Source organism: Rhea americana, unplaced genomic scaffold (assembly GCF_003343005.1).
Source record: "Rhea americana isolate MKP2758 unplaced genomic scaffold, rheAme1 scaffold_129, whole genome shotgun sequence".
In the NCBI taxonomy this organism is placed as follows: domain Eukaryota; kingdom Metazoa; phylum Chordata; class Aves; order Rheiformes; family Rheidae; genus Rhea; species Rhea americana.
The window spans coordinates 814,779-837,151 of NW_028185361.1; the positions used below are offsets into that span (position 1 = coordinate 814,779).

Below are 22,373 nucleotides of genomic sequence, written 5' to 3' on the forward strand. Positions count from 1 at the left end.
AGAAAATTGCTTTGTGAGATTAACAAACTGGTTACAAAATGTACCTCACAAGGGACTTCTGCTGTGTTTGATAATAGAGGCACTGAGAAAAATGATAGCAATGGCTGTCTTTAATATAGATATGCAAGATCAAATTAGACTTGCCAGAGAGATGACCAACAGTGTGTGGCTTGGAGTCATGCATAAATTGGTGACTTTGCATAAGAAAATTGTTCAATGTTTTCTGTGAAATAAAATAAAACAGATCATTGATGGCCCCTTTCTCTGAAAAGTCCAGTGAAGATAGGAAATAGTTGCAGGACAGAGATTAATTAGTGTAAAGGAGGAAAGCTGGTTAAGAAGTAGTATTGGAAGGGTAGAGGAATAAGACAGAAATTGCACACATAGCCCTTGAAGCAGCTTTTTTGCTATGGCAGTTGGCAGAAGCTAAATGAGGGGTACAGGAAGAAATACAAATTTTGGGAATTCCAGCAGAGTGGGATCACACTCCTTATTCCAAGCCTACCCTGAAGTAACGCAAAAGCACCAGAGTCATGAATTTATCAAATAAGTGGTGCCCATTGGTCTATGACACACTTTGATGTGGTTGTTCTGGAAAGAAACAGAGGGAAATGTTAACACTGTTGCCCACACCAGAGCTGCTTTGTGCTCCAACACTCTCTGGCAGTTTTCATATTGGTATGCTTCATGTTGGGCTCTGTCTTGTAAGTCAATACCTTTTCCTAGACTTAAGTTTATGCCATATGCAAAATGTGAAAAAAGAACCAATTCGCCCCCCCCCCAAAAAAAAATAAACCAAAAAACCCCAGRTGTTTCTTAAGAAGAAATTGACAAAAAGCTTACCAAATGAAAGAGTGAAAAAGCTCCGTGGGTGAGAAAGAAATGCAATAAACTTATTATTTATTACTTCTAATACAAACTAAAATGAAGCATTTTTAAAATGAGATTGTTCAAAATCCATGTGACTTGAAAAAGAAATACACAAGGAGCCTGACTTCACAGCCTATAACATCAATATTCATGAACACATAATTTTGTTCCATTCTGTAGCAAGACTCTCCTCAAGTCAAAGGCTGCCTTTGCTGAAGTGATTAGTTGGGAAAAGAAGGAAAGATGTCCCTGGCTTGACTAGCAAAGAAAGATGATTTATCAATGAAACAATGTCCAGATAACAGTGAGTGGGTTTAAGTAATTCTCTAGGAAGTCTAAGTTTTGCAACCAGCGCTGCCACACAAACAGCAGATAACACAAGTTTCTTGTTGACCTGGCTGGCAGAATTACAGGGATAATATTTTCACAAGGATGAACTGTTCCTGAACTATTTCCCCAAAGCAGGAGGTACAAACACGCTGTTTCTCAAAATCAGGCACACAAAGTTTTCCTCCACTTTTTTGTGGGGGAAGGGGAGAATACATAAGAATACATACATAATAAATAAAGTCTGTATTTATGGTATTGTGGCTGAGCTCAGGAAAATTTAAATCCTTGTTTATGCCAGAGCTTTCTTCAATGTCTCTTCCTGCAACACACTGACAGTAAGGCAGTGCAAAAATTTCGTTTCAGAGGCAGATCCAGATCCAGTATTTCTCTAATTCCTCCCCCCCCTTAAGAATACAAAACTATAACTGGTAATCTATTTAGTAACCAATTCAGTCTTCTGGAATAGAAGTTGTTTTTCCTCTTAATGACATGCAGCGATCCGAACATGTACAGAAGCTACTCACACACAAGAAGACATTTGAAACTTGTGTTACAGCAATAAGAATTCAAAATAACCATGGTAAAATCTTCAGATTCATGGGAATACTTACCAAGATCTGAAGTTGACCCAAAAGGTATGAAAGCAAATATTTAGAATTATATTTGAAATGATGGCCTCAAAGAAGTTGCTATTTATATACGGAAACTTGTACTAAAGCACTTTTTATCTTCATCTAAATAGCTGTACCAACATAATTTGTGCACAGAATCCAGAGACTAAGGAACGGCAATTAAGTACACTTCTCTCMCATAATGAGAAACCGGCTTCCTAGACTTTGAAGAAAATAATGGCATTAAGTACAGCTTACTTGCTCACAAGAAAAGGAGTAAACTTATCTGACATGCAAGCACATCCTTGTTCAGATCAAGAGCTGTGAYAGTGTAACTATAACAATTAAAAAATAAAAACTCCATCAAATATGATTATACCAATACAAATCTATAGACTGGTCAGGCAGTAATTACACACATTGCTGTTCACTGCTGTGTTAGTAATTCARGTCCTTCCCATGGCTGCTAATGACTAAAAAATCTATCAACAGCTGTTGACTGCCTGGAGTAAGTCAGCTTAGTCACATTGTGCACATTGCAAACTTCGTCACTGAGACCGTTCATGTTCAACACTGCTAGCAGTGAGGCCAGGAAGTTAATAGGAATAGAGATTACATAACTGAAGACAGGAATTTTCACGGACACAAATTGGAGAGCTTGCTTTGCTGCTGCAGATGTGGAGGACCTACCTGGCAGATACAACACTCCTTGATTAATCAAGCTGGCTTCTTCTCTAGGAACGTAAATCACTCCAAACTGAATAAAGCTGCTTCCTGCATTTATCTGATGTGTGAATCTTTACTGATGTATATAGCACAGAATTGTACTTTTTTTTTTTTTTTTCCAGTCAGGGATATATTTTACTCTTCTTTTAGGTACTATCTTTTTACTAGTAAAGATTTATTGGTCTTAAGGTATTGGACATTACTCAAACTATACTACAAAAAGATAGCAGTACTGGAAGATATGATGGTACTCTTCATTCCCTCTCTTTTTAAAAGAAATGATGATGAACAGCAAGATAAACCAAATACAAGGCCCTGTAAATTACTGCATAGGATAAAGCTGCATGAAGAAATTAACCTTAGCTATCATGCCACAAAACATTTGACTTAACTTCATATTGGCTTAGGAGCAAAGACATACTCTTAATCATCACTGCTGGGAAATACTTCTGTTTGGAATGAAATTCTGCTACTGAGGCAGTAAATTAATACTCAAGAAAAATGAGAATACATTCAGAGAGGAAAGCAAGAGTAAGATGTAAGAAATGTGGAAAAAGGGCTATTTTTTCCCAAATGATGAAAATTTTAAGTAGCAGTGAATATTAACTCTATTTAGCAAAGGCATTAGAAAAGACAAGGGCAGAGACAAGTAGACTGCAGTAAGGTGTTTGCAACCAGAACGTTAACACTATCAGGAATAAAAGTGAGGGGAAGTTGTCCTCTCTAGAGCTAAGGCACTATCATGGCTGTGAGCACATACTCATCACAAACCAGACTATAAAAACCTGTGGGAGGCCACGGTCAAATTAGGCTTCAAATTAAGGGTGTAGTGAGTTGGMAAGACTTGTGATTCTGAGATTTGTGTAAAGCAAAATTATCTATCTAGATATATAAGACTTAGATTGCCATCCTTTGAAGTAAGAGGGAAATACGGTATGCCTAGAAGTCATTAAAAAAGATTATTTACAGATGTGCTCTAATATTTTATGAATGTAGTATTCTATGAATCGGGTATGAGCAGAAGTGAAAGAAAACAGTTAGAGATGAAATCCTATCTAATGAAGGAACTATCACATTATTAAAAAATCAAAATGGAGGAGGAAAAGTTCTGAAATTTTAAACTAGATGAGCTGGATATGAGCAAATGGACTGTGAGGTCTCCAGAGCGGCTTCACTGACCCTGGTAACCTGTAAGTTGCTTTACTGTTCTTATTTAAATATAACAGTAAGGCTGCAAAATAACACTCCATATGGGCAAATGTGGCTACTTTACTGCGACTGCTACTAAGCAAGATATGCTAAGGAGCAAGCAGTTACTGCTGCGTCACAGCTAACGCATCCATCAAGGAACAGGAAGGGTGGGCAGTCACGCACATCTTGGACAATCTCTTAACAGTGGAAAAGATACAAAGTGGGATGGAGGTTATATTATAAAAAAGGAAAGAAAGAGTTTTATGTTACAGATTAATACATTTTAAAGTCAGAGAATTTATTACAATAATGCAGAGCACATTTGCACAACAGAACATCACCTAGGGACAGCAGGTAAGTTAGATGTCTTTGTATGGCACCATATTAAAAATGTAGGATTACTTTGCTAAAGTTTATGATTCTCATACTGAGCCCATGAATCCCATTTAAGGTGCTTGTTGACCTAAATTCTTCAAATAAAGGTGAATCTGGGTAGTATATTTTCTTCTAATATCTAATCCTCCAACCTATTTTGCAAATGTTTCAAGCTGTAGTCTTCTGATCCCAGGAAGCTCTCTGGACTGCTTCTTAGAAGTAGATATTCTCAATACACTTCAGTTTATGATACACATAAATTCACCCTACTGAAAAAATATTAGGGGTATGGGAAAGTTGAAAATCTTTCTGTGTCACAAAAAGTAAGACAATCATTGCTTCTTTAATGCCAGTTCTAACCCACATTTCCTTTGGAAGACAAAGATTGCAACAAAACAAGAACTAATATCGCCTGCCAATAAAGTTGTACTACAATATCTGTTAACAAACACAATGACCCATAAATCTTTTTCATGAACTAGCCAGAGATGCTCTAATATTTCACATGGGTAACGCAAAACACACATGCATTTGACACCTGCTCCCTCACAGAGGTCACCTTTAATGGATCACAGAAAGCTCTGACCCTTCCACCCATACTGAATTCATTTCAGATTTTGATTTGGGAGCACAGCTTCCACTATATCTGACCTACCATCAACCTCACGCCTCCCATCTCCAAATATATAGAAAAACCACATTGATTCTTTTTTCTCCTTAATCGGGGAAATGAAATAGAACAAAACAGATGGGCAGTTTGGCACCGACCAAAAAACATTCAAATAATAACTGGTAATATATTACATAAAAACATAAGAAGCAGATGCAGGGAAAAAAAAAAGAAATAAAGTAAAGGTAGTGGGCAATCATCTAGAGCCCAGCCCAACTCAGGTTATCTTGATCTTCAGTCAGATAGCAGGACCACTCATATGGTTTAGAATCTGTTTTTACTAACAAAGGCTTGAAGAAGTAGAGAGTGAGTGTTGAGGTGAAATCTTGTGCTATTCCTGGAACAGTCTGCTTTTTCTTCACTTTTTATCAGTTCTGTAGCATTCAGTTATTCTTTGTTGCACAGAAATAAAAGTTCAGTTTTGAAAATATGCAAGAACAAAGCTGTATAAATTGTCTGGAATTTCCTCCATTCTCAGCCATCTGGCTTTCATTGCTTTGCCTCTCYCCACTCCTCCATACATATTTACCAAATCTTTTCAACATGCATTGACTAAGATATTGAGCAGTTATCATTAGTAACACAGTATGGCATTCTTCTTTCCTCTATGGTAGAGCATGCTGACTTACCATGAACTGCTCATGCTGCTGCTGTTATAAACAAGAGCAATTATATCKGATTAGATGACAGCTGCCTTTGTATTTTGGGCTGTGGAGGCTAAGGAAGAGACATACTTGGGAGGTGACTCATTTTGTTGTTAAAAACAGTGAAGTCTATACTAAAACAGTGTTTTTCTAACTATTTTTAGAGTTATTTAGAATGTAAAGAATAATAAGCAAAACTGAGTGATTTGCCCTCTCAGAGCTCAGAGAAGAAACTTTCCAACACTAAACAGCTATTCTGTGTTTACTTCTGAGAAGACTGATGCTCTATTCAAGTACTGCCATGTGATTTTGAAAGTGATCCATCTCTGTTGACACAAATTAAATGACTGAATTACAATTACAATCTTCATTCTTTTCTGTTTGGGACARAATATGCTGTCTCTCAATACACCAAAGCAAAGGATACCCTGTTTACAGAAATGTCAAACAATGGTATACCATCTTAATGATATGAAATTTTATTCTATATCTACTATGCTGAAAACTAGTTACTAACTAAAAACTTAGCAACAACCTCCATGGTGTTTCATTATTTCTAAGTTCGATGTGCAATGAGAGTTATTGTTTTACTGCATTCCAGGAGAAAAGGGACTGGGCTCTTTTTCCACCATTGTTCTTGTAAAAGCAAGCAAAAAATCTCTCAAAGTATATAACCACAGGAAACCATCACTGAATATGGATGAAATCAGCCAATATTTTTGCACAGCTTTTCTCTGTACCGAAAATGTTTTGTAAGAATTTACAGCATTAGATTTTGCTGATTCCATACAGCTGTTAATCTTTGAATACAAACTTCTTTTGTTTTGTTTTCGTGTTTCTCTTAAATGGACTCAGAATAGTAATGTACTAACACATTAAGTCAGAATTTCAATATAAATTACAAAGTTATCTCAGATGCTATCCAAATCTGAAATGTTGTCATTGTATCCTAATTTTTACCATATTCCATTGCAGGAGAGACAAACCCTAACAGTGACACCACAAACTAATTTCAAAGTAAAGTGTTAAATGAGTACTAAAGTCTTTTAGTCTACCCATCTTTATTCTTAGCATGCAACAAAGAGGACAGCAACATGGGAGACCCTTTAGCATCATTTGTCTTAAATGTCCAATATGAAAGATGAAAAAAAAAAACAAAACCAAATTACTTTTCACCAATTCATCCTATCATGTCTGTCTTCAGATGTGCTGGTTCTCCAGAAAAGCTGACTAGAGACTGTTGTTCCATACTTTTGTTTATCTGTAGGTAATTAAATCAGTTGTTGCCCAGGAAAGACYTACATGATTAACCTTTTGAGAGGCTATGGAGAAGGCCACATGTAACAAAGAATGCTTGCAGCAAAACCAGCACCTTTATGCTTGGAAGTTCTAATTCTTAAAATATTCTCATGCTTAAACTAAACAATATCTTAAAATGTATTAAATTCTAGGCATAGCCATGCTGTGCTGTTTTGGCATCTGAAGTTTCATTGGAATAATTCCTCTAAACATATCAAGAAAGAATTTTCATTCTCTTGGGTAAGAGTTCTCCATGGAGTGGACAACATTCATGCATCTTCCGAGACATTCATCACTGTCTTGGTTGCCCTGTCCAGTAGATTGCCTGCCCTGCCCTCCACAACTGCATACTCCAAATCACTTGCATGTCACAGACATTTCAAGAAAGTGCTTTTTATATTTTTAGTTCTTTAGCAGCTGGAAAACAGAGGGAAGAGCCAACACTCCCTCCAACATCAGCAAAAGCTCTGGGAACTATCAGTGGTTCACAGACTTCGTTTTGGAAACTTTTGTCACGCAGGCAGTAAGTCCATAGCTATAGAGTATTACATGTCAAGTTTTGGACCTGTTGCTGTATAATAGCAATGCTTTCATCAACATCATCTTGAATTAGAATCCTGAAGCATCTTCTTTTGTTTAAAAACAAACCTCCCAAACCTTCAAAATTTTCCTCATTTGTTCTCTTTGCAAGCCTTAAGATTGTTGTAAATAATATTTGTAAGGTATTAATCTTTAATACTAAGTAATATCAGTTTAATGGGTATGAATAAACATACTTAATGTAATACCATTAGCATACAGGGTGCTTCTAGCATACAGGATGCTTCAGAAACTTGTAGGAAATAAATAACTTGACTTGTTACAGTTTGGCTGTAGATATGTGGGAGATGCATCAGTTTTCCTTCTTGCTTCCCTTTTCCACTAGTCATGCTGCCTGCAGTCTTGAGTTTTAGGCCTCCTTGCTCTTATCCGAGGAGCCATTTTGCAGGACATTTGCTGTTCTTCATCTTRTGCCACTTAAATCTCTGCAGACAGGCAATTTCCTCCAGATTTAGGGGATGTATAATCAGGGAATGGAGTTATTATTTCCCCTTTTCTCAAATGCAGCCCTAGAGGTTGATGAAAGTTTCTTAGCCTCCTCACCACTGACTTTCATCTACAGTGTGATTATTTTGTAGTTTTTGGAGGGGCTGAAACATACTGTAGTTGTGACTAAAGTAGCCTTAAACTAGCTCCATACCAATAGCTAAGTTACTACAGTGGTATGAAACATGCAGGCTGGTTCAAGAAGTATACAGCCAAGTTCTCAGGCAACTTTTGTAAAGAGCCACATAAATACTSGCCTACATGAGCCTGCCTTGGGTTTTGTTTTGTTTTGCTTTTTAACAATGAGCATTTATTTTCCCTGTCGGAACTGATGGGTGGTCAATTTCCCACCACACACTCTTGGCTGCAGTAATGCTGCTACCTATCAGTTACAGAAAGATTTCCATCTACAAAGTTCTTTTCAAGCATTACGAAAAATATTTGTGTATTATCACCAATAATACAGATGGTTTAACAAAGTCATGCAGAGTTGCAGTATTCTGCTTAGTAATTCTTGTTATGTTTCGGTGAAAGGCATCAGCCTTTCTTGTCAGAGAACTCAAAATCCTTATTGTCCAATCAAACTAGTATTTCCATCCTTATAGTTCTTGAGTGCTTGGCATATGTGATTTTTAATATCATCTTACTCTGTGTACCTCAAGCCTATAAATATGTGTCCATTTAACTTTAAATAGTCTGCTGTCATATGAAGCATATATACACTACCAATGTACTCTCTAAGGAATATCTACCACTTGGGCAACAGTGAGTGTTCTAAGTGGTCCAAAGTTATAAATAAATCTATTTCAACTCAGCTGTGCTACTGTAAGAGAGTAAATTAACTTGTGTACAGACAGGGAAAAAGATAGTATGTATATACCTGCAACTGCCCAGAAGACTTGAAAGGTCTAGTTCTGTCTAAGTAAACCAAGGAAACCTCATAACAGCTATATTCTGTAGTAGAAGATACAGATGTGAATCTCTGCAGACAAAGAATTCTTCTGTCTTTAGGGTCAGGAGTTTGGAAGCTTTCTGAGATCAGGGACAATCAGGTTATGCAAGCTTATTGTGAAGGGAACAGTTGTAGAATTTTCCTTAAACTTTACATAAGTCTGGATAAAGTTAAGCTGATCCATAAAATACTGGCTGCAGTATCTGAATAGCTAAGTAGTCTGAAATTTGCCTTTTGGCGGTTTTACCACTGCTTTGTACCACTCAATTAAAAAGACTGCAGCCTGTAAACTGTTGCAATCCAAGAAAAAGTACATGACAGACTGTGTAGTGAGAACACCTGTGGAAGACTGGGTGAAGAGTCAGTGACTGGCAGAGTACGTGGTATGGGCTACAGCATATGAAACTACACAGTGACCAAATTTGCATCAGGGCTAGAATTGCATACTTCCTTTGGTCAACAACATCTAGCTGCTTCCCGGGCGGTAGCTTCTCAAGGTCAGCACAACTGAGATAASGAAAAAGTTCTAATAGATTTAAGGGGCCCTCAAGATGCAACAAGTTGAGTCCTGCTTGGGCATCTAACATGTGCATCTGAYTCATGTCTCCAGAAGCCTCCGATCGGTGACCCCTCCGGGAAGTTCCCAGGGCTCCCCATGCAGCCTGGGCTGTAAGTCCTTTATTAAATCTAATCCTGTTTAACCCCTCAAAAAACCTTGAGTGTCTCTCTCTGCCAGTTCTGTAYAGGTTTTAAGACCACCATAGATTGTCTCCTCTAAACCTTTATATTGCACGGCAGCAGAATTTCACTCACATATCCTTGCTCACTTTGTATCAATTAGAAGGAATTCCAAGTGGATGCAGAGGATCTGTTGAGTCCAGACTACTGACTCTGCAGTACTACAATCTGGCTAATTATCCTGAGCCCTGAGATTTACTTATGTGCTCCAGGAGAAATTTCACTAATGCCCAAAACCAAACATCCTATCCAGATAGGAGCCAAACATCCCAGCTTCATGGAGAGTTTGCTAATAACTTTCTCAGCTTCACACAATGATTATACCTATCCTAAATCTGGAAAAAAAGCATGTGCCCTTGAGATAACATAAAAGAAGCCTACCTTGGGGGGCAGGGCTCCAGGTTACAGGCTTTCAATAGCTGTGGAGGACGGCGACTGGATATACACAGCATCTCGTCCGCAATCTCTCTGGTTTGTTTGTTCAGGCAGGTGACCACAGCCTCCTGGACACCTGCACACAACAACACACAGTCAGGAGCCAGCTTACAACACTCAGAGAGGCAGTGAAGGGTAGGCAAGGTGCCAGCAGGGATCCAGCTGGGCTGGTGTGGGGATTGCTGCACATTAGAAAACTAAAGGTTGCCAGTTCAGACATTGCAGCCAAGGTTGCATGTAGGGAGGATGCTATTTCCCAAATGGTAAGGAGATTCTTGTCATTTATGTCCAAGTGTTCCATGTGACATTCTTTGAGGTCTCTGAGAATTCCCTGGCACACCTTTTCTGACTGACTAGGGAAAAACCTTAGCTCCTTCCTTTCCCTCTGTTTGGAAACCCCCCCCCAAAAAAAAAACAAAACAAAAACAAAAACAAAAACAAAAACAAAAACAAAAACAAAAAAACCCCAAAAAACTAAGAAACGCCTCCCCCACCCCAAACATCCTCTATCTGCAATTCCTGTAGTTTCTGGAGAGATGGCCTAACCAAGTTACTGTTCTGAAGGCTAGGTTTCTGTCTGTCCTTGCTCTCCATCTCACCAGCTATCTCAGTTAGGGGGAAAAGTCCCCAGGTTCATTCACCATGTACCTCTTATTGTCAGAAAAAAGGTTATTTAAAAATACTAGTGTTCTCTAGTTACTGACCCTTTTGCTATGAATGCATCCAGGCATTCATGGACATTCATGGACTGGACAGCCAAGTGGGCTACGTGTGAAGATGGCCTTGTGTGGGCATGTTATATTTTAAGCAATTGTATGACTGCTGTAAGTGCAAAAGAAAAGTAAAACTACATCAGACAATTCAGCTACTCTCAGTTGATTGCCTACATGCATAGTTCAGCATCCAAACTGGATATGCAAAACTGTAGAGGAATACAACAGGGTTAGCTTCTGGGAGTAAGTGAGAAGCTGGATGATCTGGTGATCATGCTAAACTTAGGAAATGCTTATGATATCAAAATTTCCTGCATTCTTAGGCATGCCAGTTACTTATCTCACAATTCCTGTGTTTAAAATAGGACTATTACAACCTTCTGGATCACAAGGTTAGAAAGCTAGAAGATTAGGCACAGCAACATTACACACCCTGTTGTGTAGTGAATCTCCCTTTTCCCCAGGAGGTCCGAGGATAATTTGCCTGAACTGCCTAAAAATCTATAGTGCTTCATGCACGGTAGAGGTGTGCTCTTTACATTTATTCTGACTTTCTGAGGTAGGAGAAGACTAGTTGAACTCATAGCAACTGCATTGTTTATTTAAAACCAAGAATTAGTTTTCCAAAACATATCACAGTCTTTCGAGGACACCGATGTTTAAATACACACACACACACACACAGACACACACACACACTTATACACACACACACACACACACACACACATATATATGAAGTGTTGGAAAAGCTTGAACAGCTCCAAGATCAATGTAATAGAACTGTCAATACCTTTTGCTGTTTCTGAAGCCAGAGGGTGTGTCATTAAGCAAACAAACAATGATATCATATTATTTTACAGAACTGAAGTGCTGCAATAGCTCCAGTACTACAGACAATCTAATAGCACAGAGGCTGCATCTCCCAAATCATTTATGGACCTATTCCCTCATTCCCCTACAGGCTGAGGAGAGCCTCACAGCAAAGTGGCATGCTGAGCAATTTAATGGCTCCTTTGCAGTTGCCTGTGCAGGGCATGCCTGAACATAGGTACTATTTCCCAAATATTTAGATGCTGAGGAGAAGGTGAAAGAAATTTAAAATTTATTGGATATGGACATTGATGTGGAAAATACCAGAGTCCTTGAACTCAGCCAATATAGCTGTAAGCTTCCATATTTTTAAGCTAGTTTGATATTCAGATAACCTCCCAAGATACTTTTTGAAAAAACTTAAAATTGAAAATTACTTTTAATTGAAAGAGTAAAATAAATGCCAGTGACAGCTGAGTGTAGCTGCTGCTAACGAGTTGTGTAGGTTGCCCCTGAATAGAGGGAGTTGGGGCTTTTGATCCGGGTAGCCCTTGTTTAGGGTGGATCAGGTACCCTGTGAGTAAGCAGTAGGGAGAGGTCTATGTAAGAGCCAGGCCTGGAGAGCAGCAAACAGAGTGCAGTGAACAGATGCAGCAGTTTGTGCTGGAGGAGTGCAATTAGGTGCAAGAGAACATCTTTCTTTTTTCCAGCACTAGTAGTGCCCACTCTCGCAAACATGGTTATAACTCGCCACAAAGCATATTTGCCTGTAGCTGTTGGTATTGCTGCGTCAGCTGCGTTGGAAGCTTCAACCCAGCCAGAGCCTCTTACAGCAGATGCTGCCTTACAGGTCTCAGGCTGCAGGGAGTGCTTGGAGCCTTTCCAGAAGGTCTGGACTGATGATCCGCCCTCCTGCAAGAGGTGTGCTGTTGTTGAGGATTTGTGTCCTCAAGTCAAAGACTTGCGGGATGAAGTCAGTAGACTGTGAAGCATCCCAGAAAGTTAGCAGGAGATAGACAGGGCATTCTTAGAGACCATACTGCTCCCAGAGTCGCAGTCCCCTGCAGCAGGAGAGTTGCTGGCTGACTCTGTGAAGAGTGAAGTAGTACTGCACAGCACTGCAGAAGAAGGCTGGGAGGTAGTTCTTTCTCGAAGAAGAAGAAAGGCCCCTAATCCCTCTGTAGACTTGAACTCACAGCTGAAGAACAGGTTTAGTGCACTTCAGGACGAGAAGGACCCGGACCTGACCTCAAGGGAAGCAACTGGGCTGTCAGACCCTGTGCCTTGCATGACCACTCAGAAGAGGTGATGAGTGGTTGTAGTGGATGATTCCATGCTGCGGGGGACAGAGGCACCTATCTGCTGACCTGACCCCTCCTCTGAGAGGTTTGCTGCCTGCTGAGGGTGGGGATACGAGATGTGCCTGAAAGGCTGCCAAGGCTTGTCCGCTCCTCAGACTACTACCCTCTGCTGCTCTTTAAACGTGGGTGCTAACGATACATATTACAAACTAGAGACAATCAAAGAAGACTTCAAGGCCTTGGGCATGGTGGTCAAGGGTCTGGGAGCCCAGGTGGTCTTCTCATCGGTTCTGCTGATTAAGGGGAGGCATGGGAGGAGGAGTAGGGAGATTTTACAAATCAACAGCTGGCTACGCCGCTGGTGTTGGCAACAGGGTTTTGGATTCTGTGACCATGGAACATGGTTTGATGATCAGCAACTAGTGGGGAGAGATGGGATTCACCTCACAAGTGAGGTACATGTGTCTTTGCCAACAGGTTGGCTAGCCTGATAAAGAGGGCTTTAAACTAGGAAGGAAGGGGGAAGTGGCGAGTCATGGAGGGAGGGTAGTCAATAAAACACAAGTTGGGTTGGGGGGCCTCCAACGGGTGCATGCAGCTGGGGATGTGCGTTTGGGACATGGCTGTGGGCGACCCCTGTACACCCTTCCTGGGAAACCTGCAGGCATGACCACCTCTCTGAAATGCCTGTACACCAATGCATGCAGCATGGGGAACAAACAGGAGGAGCTGGCGATCTGTGTGCGGTCGCAGGGCCATGATCTCACTGCAATCACAGAGACATGGTGGGATAGCTCACATGACTGGAATGTTGTCATGGATGGCTATGTGCTTTTGGGGAGAGACAGGCCAGGGAGGCGAGGTGGTGGAGTTGCTCTTTATGTGAGAGAGCAACTGGAATGCATCGAGCTCTGCCTAAGCGAGGAGGAGGCAGTTGGGAGCTTATGGGTAAAGATCAAAGGGCAGGCTAGCATGGGGGACACTGTTGTGGGTGTCTACTACAGGCCACCTGACCAGGAAGAGGAAGTCGATGAGGCCTTCTACAGGCAGCTGGAAGTAGCCTCATGATCACAGGCCCTGGTTCTCATGGGGGACTTCAACCATCCTGACATCTGCTGGMRGGACTACACAGMAAGGCACAGACAGTCCAGGAGGCTCCTGCAATGCATTGATGATAACTTCTTGTCACAGGTGGTGGAGGAGCCTATGAGGAAGGGTGTCCTGCTGGACCTTGTTCTTACCTACAGAGAGGGACCAGTTAGAGATGTGAAGGTTGGGGGTAGCCTTGGCTGCAGTGACCATGAGATGGTGGAGTTCAGGACCCTGCAGGAAAGAAGTAAGGCATCAAGCAGGATTGCAACCCCGGAGTTCAGGAGAGCAGACTTTGGGCTCTTCTGACACCTACTTGAAGGAATCTCATGGGTTAAGGCCCTAGAGGGAAGAGGGGTCCAGGAGGGCTGGCTACTATTCAAGCATCACTTCCTTCAAGCTCAAGAGCGRTGCATCCATATGAGTAAGAAGTGCAGCAAAAGGGGCAGGAGACCTGCATGGGTGAGCAAGGAGCTCTTGGCCCAATTCAGACAGAAGAAGAAAGTACACAGAATGTGGAAGAGGGGACAGGCCACTTGGGAGGATTACAGGAATGCAGCCAGAGTAGGTAGAGATGCAGTGAGGAAGGCTAAGGCCCTGATGAAATTGAGTCTGGCAAGGGATGTCAAGGACAACAGGAAGGGCTTCTTCAACTACATCATCAGCAAGAGGAGGACTAGGGAAAATGTGGGTCTGCTACTGACTGGGGCAGGGGCCCTGGTGACAAGGGATACAGAGAAGGCAGAATTACTGAATGCCTTGTTTGCTTCAGTCTTCACTGCTAAGGGCAGCCCTCAGGAATCCCAGAACCTGGAGACAAGGAAGAAAGTCTGGAGAAAGGAAGAGTTTCCTTTGGTTGAGGAGGATAGGATTAGAGACCTTCTGGGCAGGCTAGACATCCACAAATCCATGGGCCCTGATGGGATGCACCCACGGGTACTGAGGGAGCTGGCRGATGTTGTTGCCARGCYGCTCTCCRTCATCTTTGAAAGGTCCTGGAGAACTGGAGAGGTGCCTGAGGACTGGAAGAAAGCCAATGTCACTCCAGTCTTCAAAAAGGGCAAGAAAGAGGACCCAGGCAACTACAGGCCAGTCAGCCTCACCTCCATCCCTGGAAAGGTGATGGAACAGCTCCTTCTGGATGTCATCTCCAGGCATATGGAGGAAAAGAAGGTGATCAGGAGTAGCCAGCATGGATTCACCAAGGGGAAATCCTGCTTAACCAATCTGATAGCCTTCTTGGATGGAATGACTGGCTGGGTAGATGAGGGGAGAGCAGTGGACGTTGTGTACCTTGACTTCAGCAAGGCTTTTGACACTGTCTCCCAGAACATCCTCCTAGATAAGCTCAGGAAGTGTAGGTTAGATGAGTAGACTGTGAGGTGGATTGAGAACTGGCTGAAAGGCAGAGCTCAGAGGGCTGTCATCAGTGGTGTGGAGTCTAGTTGGAGGCCTGTGGCTAGTGGWGTCCCCCTGGGATCAGTCCTGGGTCCCATCCTGTTCAACTTCTTCATCAATGACCTGGATGAGGGGACAGAGAGCCTCCTCAGCAAGTTTGCTGATGATACCAAGCTGGGAGRAGTGGYTGAYACAYCWGARGGCTGTKCTGCCATTCAGAGAGACCTGGACAGGCTGGAGAGCTGGGCGGAGAGGAACCTCCTGAGATTCAACAAGGGCAAGTGCAGAGTCCTGCACCTAGAGAGGAATAACCCTAGGCACCAGCATAGGCTGCCCTTCTGGAGAACAGCTCTGCAGAGAAGGACCTGGGAGTGCTGGTGGATGACAAGTTGACCATGAGCCAGCAATGTGCCCTTGTGGCCAACGTGGCCAACGGTATCCTGAGCTGCATTATGAAGAGTGTTGCCAGCAGGTGGGGGGAGGTGATCCTGCCTGTCTACTCAGCCCTGGGGAGGCCACATCTTGAGTACTGTGTCCAGTTCTGGGCTCCCCAGTACAAGACAGACATGGAGCTACTGGAGAGAGTCCAGCATAGGGCTACGAAGATGATCAGAGGGCTGGAGATCTGGAACAGCTGCGAGAGCTGGGCCTGTTCAGCCTGGGGAAGAGAAGACTGTGGGGGGATCTTACCAATGTGTGTAAGTGTCTGAAGGGAGGGTGTCAAGGGGACGGGGACAAACTCTTTTCAGTTGTCCGTGTGACAGGACAAGAGGCAATGGGCAGAAATTGAAGCACAGGAAGTTCTGCCTGACCGTGAGGGGGAATTTCTTCCCTGTGAGAGTGACAGAGCACTGGCACAGGTTGCCCAGAGAGGTTGTGGAGTCTCCTTCTCTGGAGATATTCAAAGCTTCCTGATGCAACCCTGTCTAACATGCTCTAGGTGACCCTGCTGAGTGTGGAGGTTGGACTAGATGATCTCCAGAGGTCCCTTCCAACCTTACTGATTCTATGATTCTTTGATTCTATGATTGTATGAAACTCCTGAGTCCTATTGCATGCTGATGACATTGTTCCATTTGCTAGAGATAAGGCACTAGCTTGACGGTGTTAATTTGCTTTTCAGGTCCAAATTTTGTAAGTCACATATGCTTCCACAACTTCAATTCCTCCTCTCCTAAATGTGTCACAAACGAGCTGCTGACTAGTGATTAACAATTATGTCCTCTCCTCCCAGCAGTTACACATTGCATGCTTCAGAGCTAACTATCCAAAAGCGATTGACTGTGAGTTCTTGAATACAACCTCTTCTCTACTTCTCAGAAACTTGTTTTTAGTTCTTCTAAATAAACTTTTTATTTAGGAACAGAAATTTTCTTTATCTCACAGAGCCAAACTCTGACACTACTGCTCTTGACCTTTAAGTATTTGACTTGCCCCAAACATCCCAGTGTGTTCGTTCCCCATGCTTATTCATGACATCTAAATAATCTCAAATGAGATAATTTTAATCTATTTAAAATTAAATATTAAATTAAATATTAAATAACATTCTGCTGTGCTCATTCTCTTTAGTGATTCTTTTATAATAATTTTTCTGCCTCTTAAAGAGATGAGTACAGCCTGTAATCTTATCTGACAGTATGAATATTCTAATAAAAGATACCAGGATGCATTTAAATAGTCTGTGATTGCTAGACTTTCATTGACACAGATGAATCATCCAAGAGTTTATGCCAGAGACTAAAACACCTGGCTTGCTCCAGCAGCAAACAACAGTGCTCAAAAACACTTTCTTCATCTTCTCCTTGACCTGAATTATCTTGCACTGAGTGTGTTTCAACACATTGATAACATCTTTTCTTCTGTTTTTGATAGGTCAATGCAGCAAGCTTTTTATCAATGGATAGGTCATTGACTATTTACAACATCTAAAGACTTTCTACTATCTGTCAGAAAATTCACAGCACAGATATGATTAGAAAAGGGAGATATTTTTCCAGTAACTGAATTATAAACTCTATTTACTGCACAATATTATCAGACCAAAAAGTTTTAGAATTGACTTCGCTGAAGAAAGAAATCAATTCTCAATGGGAAATTACAATACAAAAGAGTGCAAGGGTGAGACAGCTATTTAAACAGTTTTAAGTTCACTTTCAAAATACCATGAAATGAGATTTTCTGTGATTATATCCACCAGAATATATTAATTGTTAAACAATATTTGACAGCACTGAGAAATGCAGCCACTAGCAGCAGACTAAATGACTAATTCCTTCTGGTTGCCACTTCTAGGAGGTGAAGGGTTACTTCTGCACTATCCATTTCTTCTCTTGAGACTGTAAAAACAATAAAATTAGTTTGACCTGTCTTACACCTATGGTTACAAAAATATATGACCTAGCATCTACTAATCTGGAAGATTTGGAGTTGATGTCAGGCACAGAGAAATCTCAGGTAACAATTTTTGCTGATAACAGAAAAAAGATTAGATTATAAAGCAAAATATGTCTGTCCTATCAGAAAGTCGATGTGAGCTATATTTGAAGAATATACACACAATCACTCTAGTCACAGCAATGACTTCATTTCAAGAGGCGATTTATAGAAATTATCCAGGTTTCTGTATTCGCAGTGTAAACATGGCAAGTTGTCGCTGCTCACTATCAAATTCAATATATGGCAGATAGTCCTATAAAGTCAGTGTTTGTCATCACTCACCACTCAGCACACTTTAATACTGTATTTTCTTGTGTAGTAAATGAAGCAATTGTGGTAATAGTCTGACTCTAACAACTGTATGTGAACTGCTCAAAATACTGACTAACATCCATCAACACAGAAGTACGCTATGAAACCCTTTGCATCATTTTCTATTAGTTGTTTTTAAGTTTGCAATAGATTACTGGCAAATCTACACAGACGAAACCATTAAACATTCATAAATCACTGTGAGGTTTTGAGTTCTACAGTAAATATTCTGTACTTGTACATATATAACCCTTTTTTAAAGAGTCTGAAACTTGTTACGTAAAGAGACAGCAGCTGCAGCAGCTGAAAGTTTAAAAATACTTGAGTGGGCACATTTTTTAGAACCAGCTAGACAAAACGATGGGAAAAAGTGGGTATCAGAGAATGATGTATTAATATTCCACTATGTGGAACCTACAACCTTGAATAACTGAGAAATTCCAAGTGCCAAACCTGCTAGCTTTAGGGAATCATATAATTAGTGCTTTTTTACCATATGCTTTCTTCTGCTTTAGGATCCAGGCTAATACTTTGTAGTGATATTAGCTAGGAAACCAGCTGAGCCCTTAGAATTTCAATAAGAAATTCAGCAGCAATGGCAGGACCATTTGCTTCTACATGTTTATGCTTACTGAACGTACATCAAGAGACAAAAGCTAAAACTGATACCTCACTCTAGTCTGCATCACAAGACCACTTTAAGATTCACTTTTTTTGTGTGAGTACATATCTGAGTGATCAGCTGATACCTGGAAACAGTAATCTGAGATTCATTGATCCTTCATAACTAACAGTCTGAGCATGGGGATTTGAGAGCTTTGGGCCAAAACRGGAAACGCACACAGGGGTTTTTAGAGTTTTCATCTCTTTACAAATAGATGTAGCMAAGCAGCATTTCCAAGAGTGTTCACTGCAAAACACACACTTAAACAGGGAAAGGAAATCCAGAACAAAAGCATTTTGCACTTACCTCCTCCACAGGACTCTGAACACTGTGTAAACCCCTCATATTCCCAATCATAGAGCTCATCAAATTCCTGCARGCTGCCATACAGCAGGTCAGTTTCCTCTGGGTTGTGCTCAGTTGCCTCCCCACTGCAGGGACCACTGTAGCAGGCTCGCTGAGACACGGGTTTGGGGCCTTCACATTCATCAATGGGCAAGTCAGCCACAGACTGAGAGAAAGACAGCAGCACCTGGCACTTTACAAGCCGTATCTGACTGCCTACTCCACAGGTTACACTACAGGCAGACCAAGCCTCAGGAATAAACCTGTGAGAGGAAAAGCAAGAATAAGGACAAAGTAAGTTACATCTATAACCAGCTGGGCAAGCAAAAGCAGTACAGTCCTGTTCAAGAGTTACAAGCCAAAATTCCATTTAATGAGAAACAAATGCCTCGCCTCAACATATGGCTATTATGAAACACTCATGAAAACTGTGACATCTTGTTGCCAAACTAACGGCAACAGTGGATGGGCTTTCAAGTTCTCATATGGAGTATATACTCGTATCCATGAAGGATCATGTATACTTAGAATACCTAACCGTTGTTCCTGTATTGCAGTAGTTAATTTTAAGTCTTCATTTGAGGCCATAAAAAGATAAAAAACACACAATTCCTTCAGCTCTTTGTTCTAACACATTTCATTTCCCTTCCCATTAAAAACACAATGTTCTATTTCTACTCTACTTTTCTCTTTTTAAATTCTGGTTGTTGCTTTTGTTTCTCAGCTCTTTTATGCCTTTTTTTTTTTTTTTTTTTTTTTTTATGGTCCTCATATTCTTTAATCAAATTACCTTGCAATCCTCCTTATGATAAGCAAAACAGACTGAGTTCTGAGTCTCTTGGTGCTGAGTATTTTCCTTAACAGTATAATAATATCTGTATTTTTCTGCATTGTTATCACTTTTTCAACATCTTAAAAATACAGTACTGGAAATTGGCCTAGGAGTTTACTAAAAGTAATATCGAGCAGATGGGTCACATTCAGTTCCATACCACTTTATTACCCACTTTTTAAAACTTACCACACCTCATATTCAGGAGCTCCTGTTCATGGGGAGCTCATATTGATGCATGATGTTTCCTAAATCTTTTGCAAAGCAGTGCTTCCAGGCATTCCATGACCTGCGTTACTGGTACCTAGATTCCTGATGGTAGTGATACTAAAACACTACAGTAATGAATCCATATTACAAACTAGTCCAGACCAGATTGTCTTGTCTTCATTATTAGCCATTCTGCCAAACTTTCTACTGTGGGCAAATTTTACAGGCAGTGATTGTTTATGCACTTCAAGGGCAAAACCATAAAAGTGAAGTTAGATCTGGCACAGGTCTCTCAAGAGCCTCACAGGAAATTACCTCTATTAATAAAGTTTTCCCATTAACAGCAAGTATTTGGGATCTGTTAGCCACTTTAAACTGAATGATCTCTTTACTGGCATTTGKCAGGGCTAATCTAGTGAAGAGAATGTTTTTTCGTGACAGAATCAACTGCTAGAACAACATTTAGGTGTTTCAGCTTCAAGCATTTGCATTAGCTAAGTTTATCATGTAAGCCAGAGTTTACTGTTCTTATTTTTGATTAAAATATCATGTACATCACTAGAACTGTCTCCTTCCCATTGGTTTTCATTTAGATAGGCCACATCAGAGTTTCACTGCTTTGCCTGCGACTGAGGGCAATACACACATCTCTCTCTTTTACAGACTAGGGTTACTCATAATTATAGGAAACTGATGCACAATTCTCACCTTACAAATACCATGAACTGTCTGATAGGAAGGAAAAGAAAATTCTGTTTTGGGTCAGCATTTTTAAAAGTATTTTTAAGCACTTCCTTTTTAATCCWCTGTATTTCTCTAGATGACATATAGGCTTTTCTATCATTTTGAGAGAAAAAGAAGTCCAAAACCAAGCAAGAAAACCTGTTGTACCTCCCCACCCACTCCAACCCCCATATGGTCTGCTAGAGCAGGCATTATGCACTTCTTTAAAAGGTCTTCTGTTATATACTTGGTATCYATTGCTAGTACTATACACAGGAAGTAACAGAACTGAAAGAAATTGATTTTTTACGTTATAGGAMAGCTTAAAACTCTTTCTAATGCTGCTACAAAGACCAGAGGACTTCTCTCTGGAGCCTTCGAGAAACTGATGATGCAACTATGATTCCACTTCCCTACTCTGAAACATCTTATCTTACTAATCCAAATAAAAATCTCCATTGTCTTTCAAATTAGATGTCTTACATTTAGAAAGAGTTATAGTCTTTAAATGTACAGGTTGGCCACTCATTTTCTCTAAGACTGTGCTACTGCTGTAACACTATTTTGATGCAGAAATCTTCCTGTCACAAATTGAACAGTATATGTTAACCATAGTGGCTTAGATATTTTGAYGGCTTAAATGGATATCTTCTTGAGCTGACAGACTGAAAAGCAGATAATCTAGTCAGGTTACAAAAAGAGATACTGGATATGTTCACCAAATATCGTATTCCTCCTATTTTTCAACATCATGAATTGTTGCGTAACTTCATTTTGTTGAAGAGCTGCTGTATTCCAAACCAAAGGGGATTATTCTGTCCCAATGATTAAATCTACTCATATGGAAAATACAGAGACTTTACTTATGTACAATATTTACACATGATGTATATCACACATACAAACACACAGGAACAAAGGAGAGGGGAATGAAAATGAAGTAAGAACATTAATAAAACAGACTGGATTCTTTTTGAAATAAGAGTTGTAAATACCACATATTATTATTGTATTATTTCACCCTAGTCAGCAATTCATAATGAAAACATTGGAATGCCTTCAGGAAATTATGTTTTATTCAGCTTTCTAGGTCTAAATTCTATATTTTAAGTGATAAACTTGGAAGGATAACTTAATTCTAATATAGCTGTTGACTGCTAAAACACACAGGGAATTGGTAGAGTTAATGGAGTTGAGAGCAGAAAAAGAGAACAGAAAAAGAAAAGACAGTAAGAAAATATGAATAAAGTCTTCATACAGCAGTGCCATTAGAAACTCAACATATATACAGTGTGAATGTATAATATAAGTATACACTAGTTCTGAATTTTCCATCTTCCTAAAAACAGGAAATTACAAAGACTTTCAAATATTTTTGTGTGGTCATTAATGGTAAATGTTTCCAAATGGCTAGCATAAAATATAAAAAATATGGTAACAATAAATAGTCAATTCCACAGGTTTAAAGTTAGTTATTCCACATATGATGTATCTTCTGCTATATAGTATTGTGCTGTCTGTATGTTAACAACTGAGTCTTCTTTGAAGACAGAACTGATGAAGAGAAGTGGATATTTTAGAAAACAGGAAATGATGAAGCTGTTTCA

The 22,373-nt window shown here is 40.3% G+C and overlaps 1 protein-coding gene across 2 annotated transcripts in view; it reads right to left on the reverse strand.

Annotated features, from left to right (window-relative positions):
- The window catches only part of ADAMTSL1 (ADAMTS like 1), a 207,596-nt gene that overhangs the window by 73,630 nt on the left and 111,593 nt on the right, over positions 1 to 22,373 (reverse strand). For both annotated transcript variants that reach the window (XM_085326227.1, XM_085326228.1), the window contains 2 exons: positions 18,963 to 19,264; positions 9,874 to 10,003 (listed from right to left, as the gene is read on the reverse strand). In XM_085326227.1, coding sequence (XP_085182353.1) covers positions 9,874 to 10,003; positions 18,963 to 19,264 — 432 coding nt within the window. The remainder of the gene's footprint in view (positions 1 to 9,873; positions 10,004 to 18,962; positions 19,265 to 22,373) is intronic.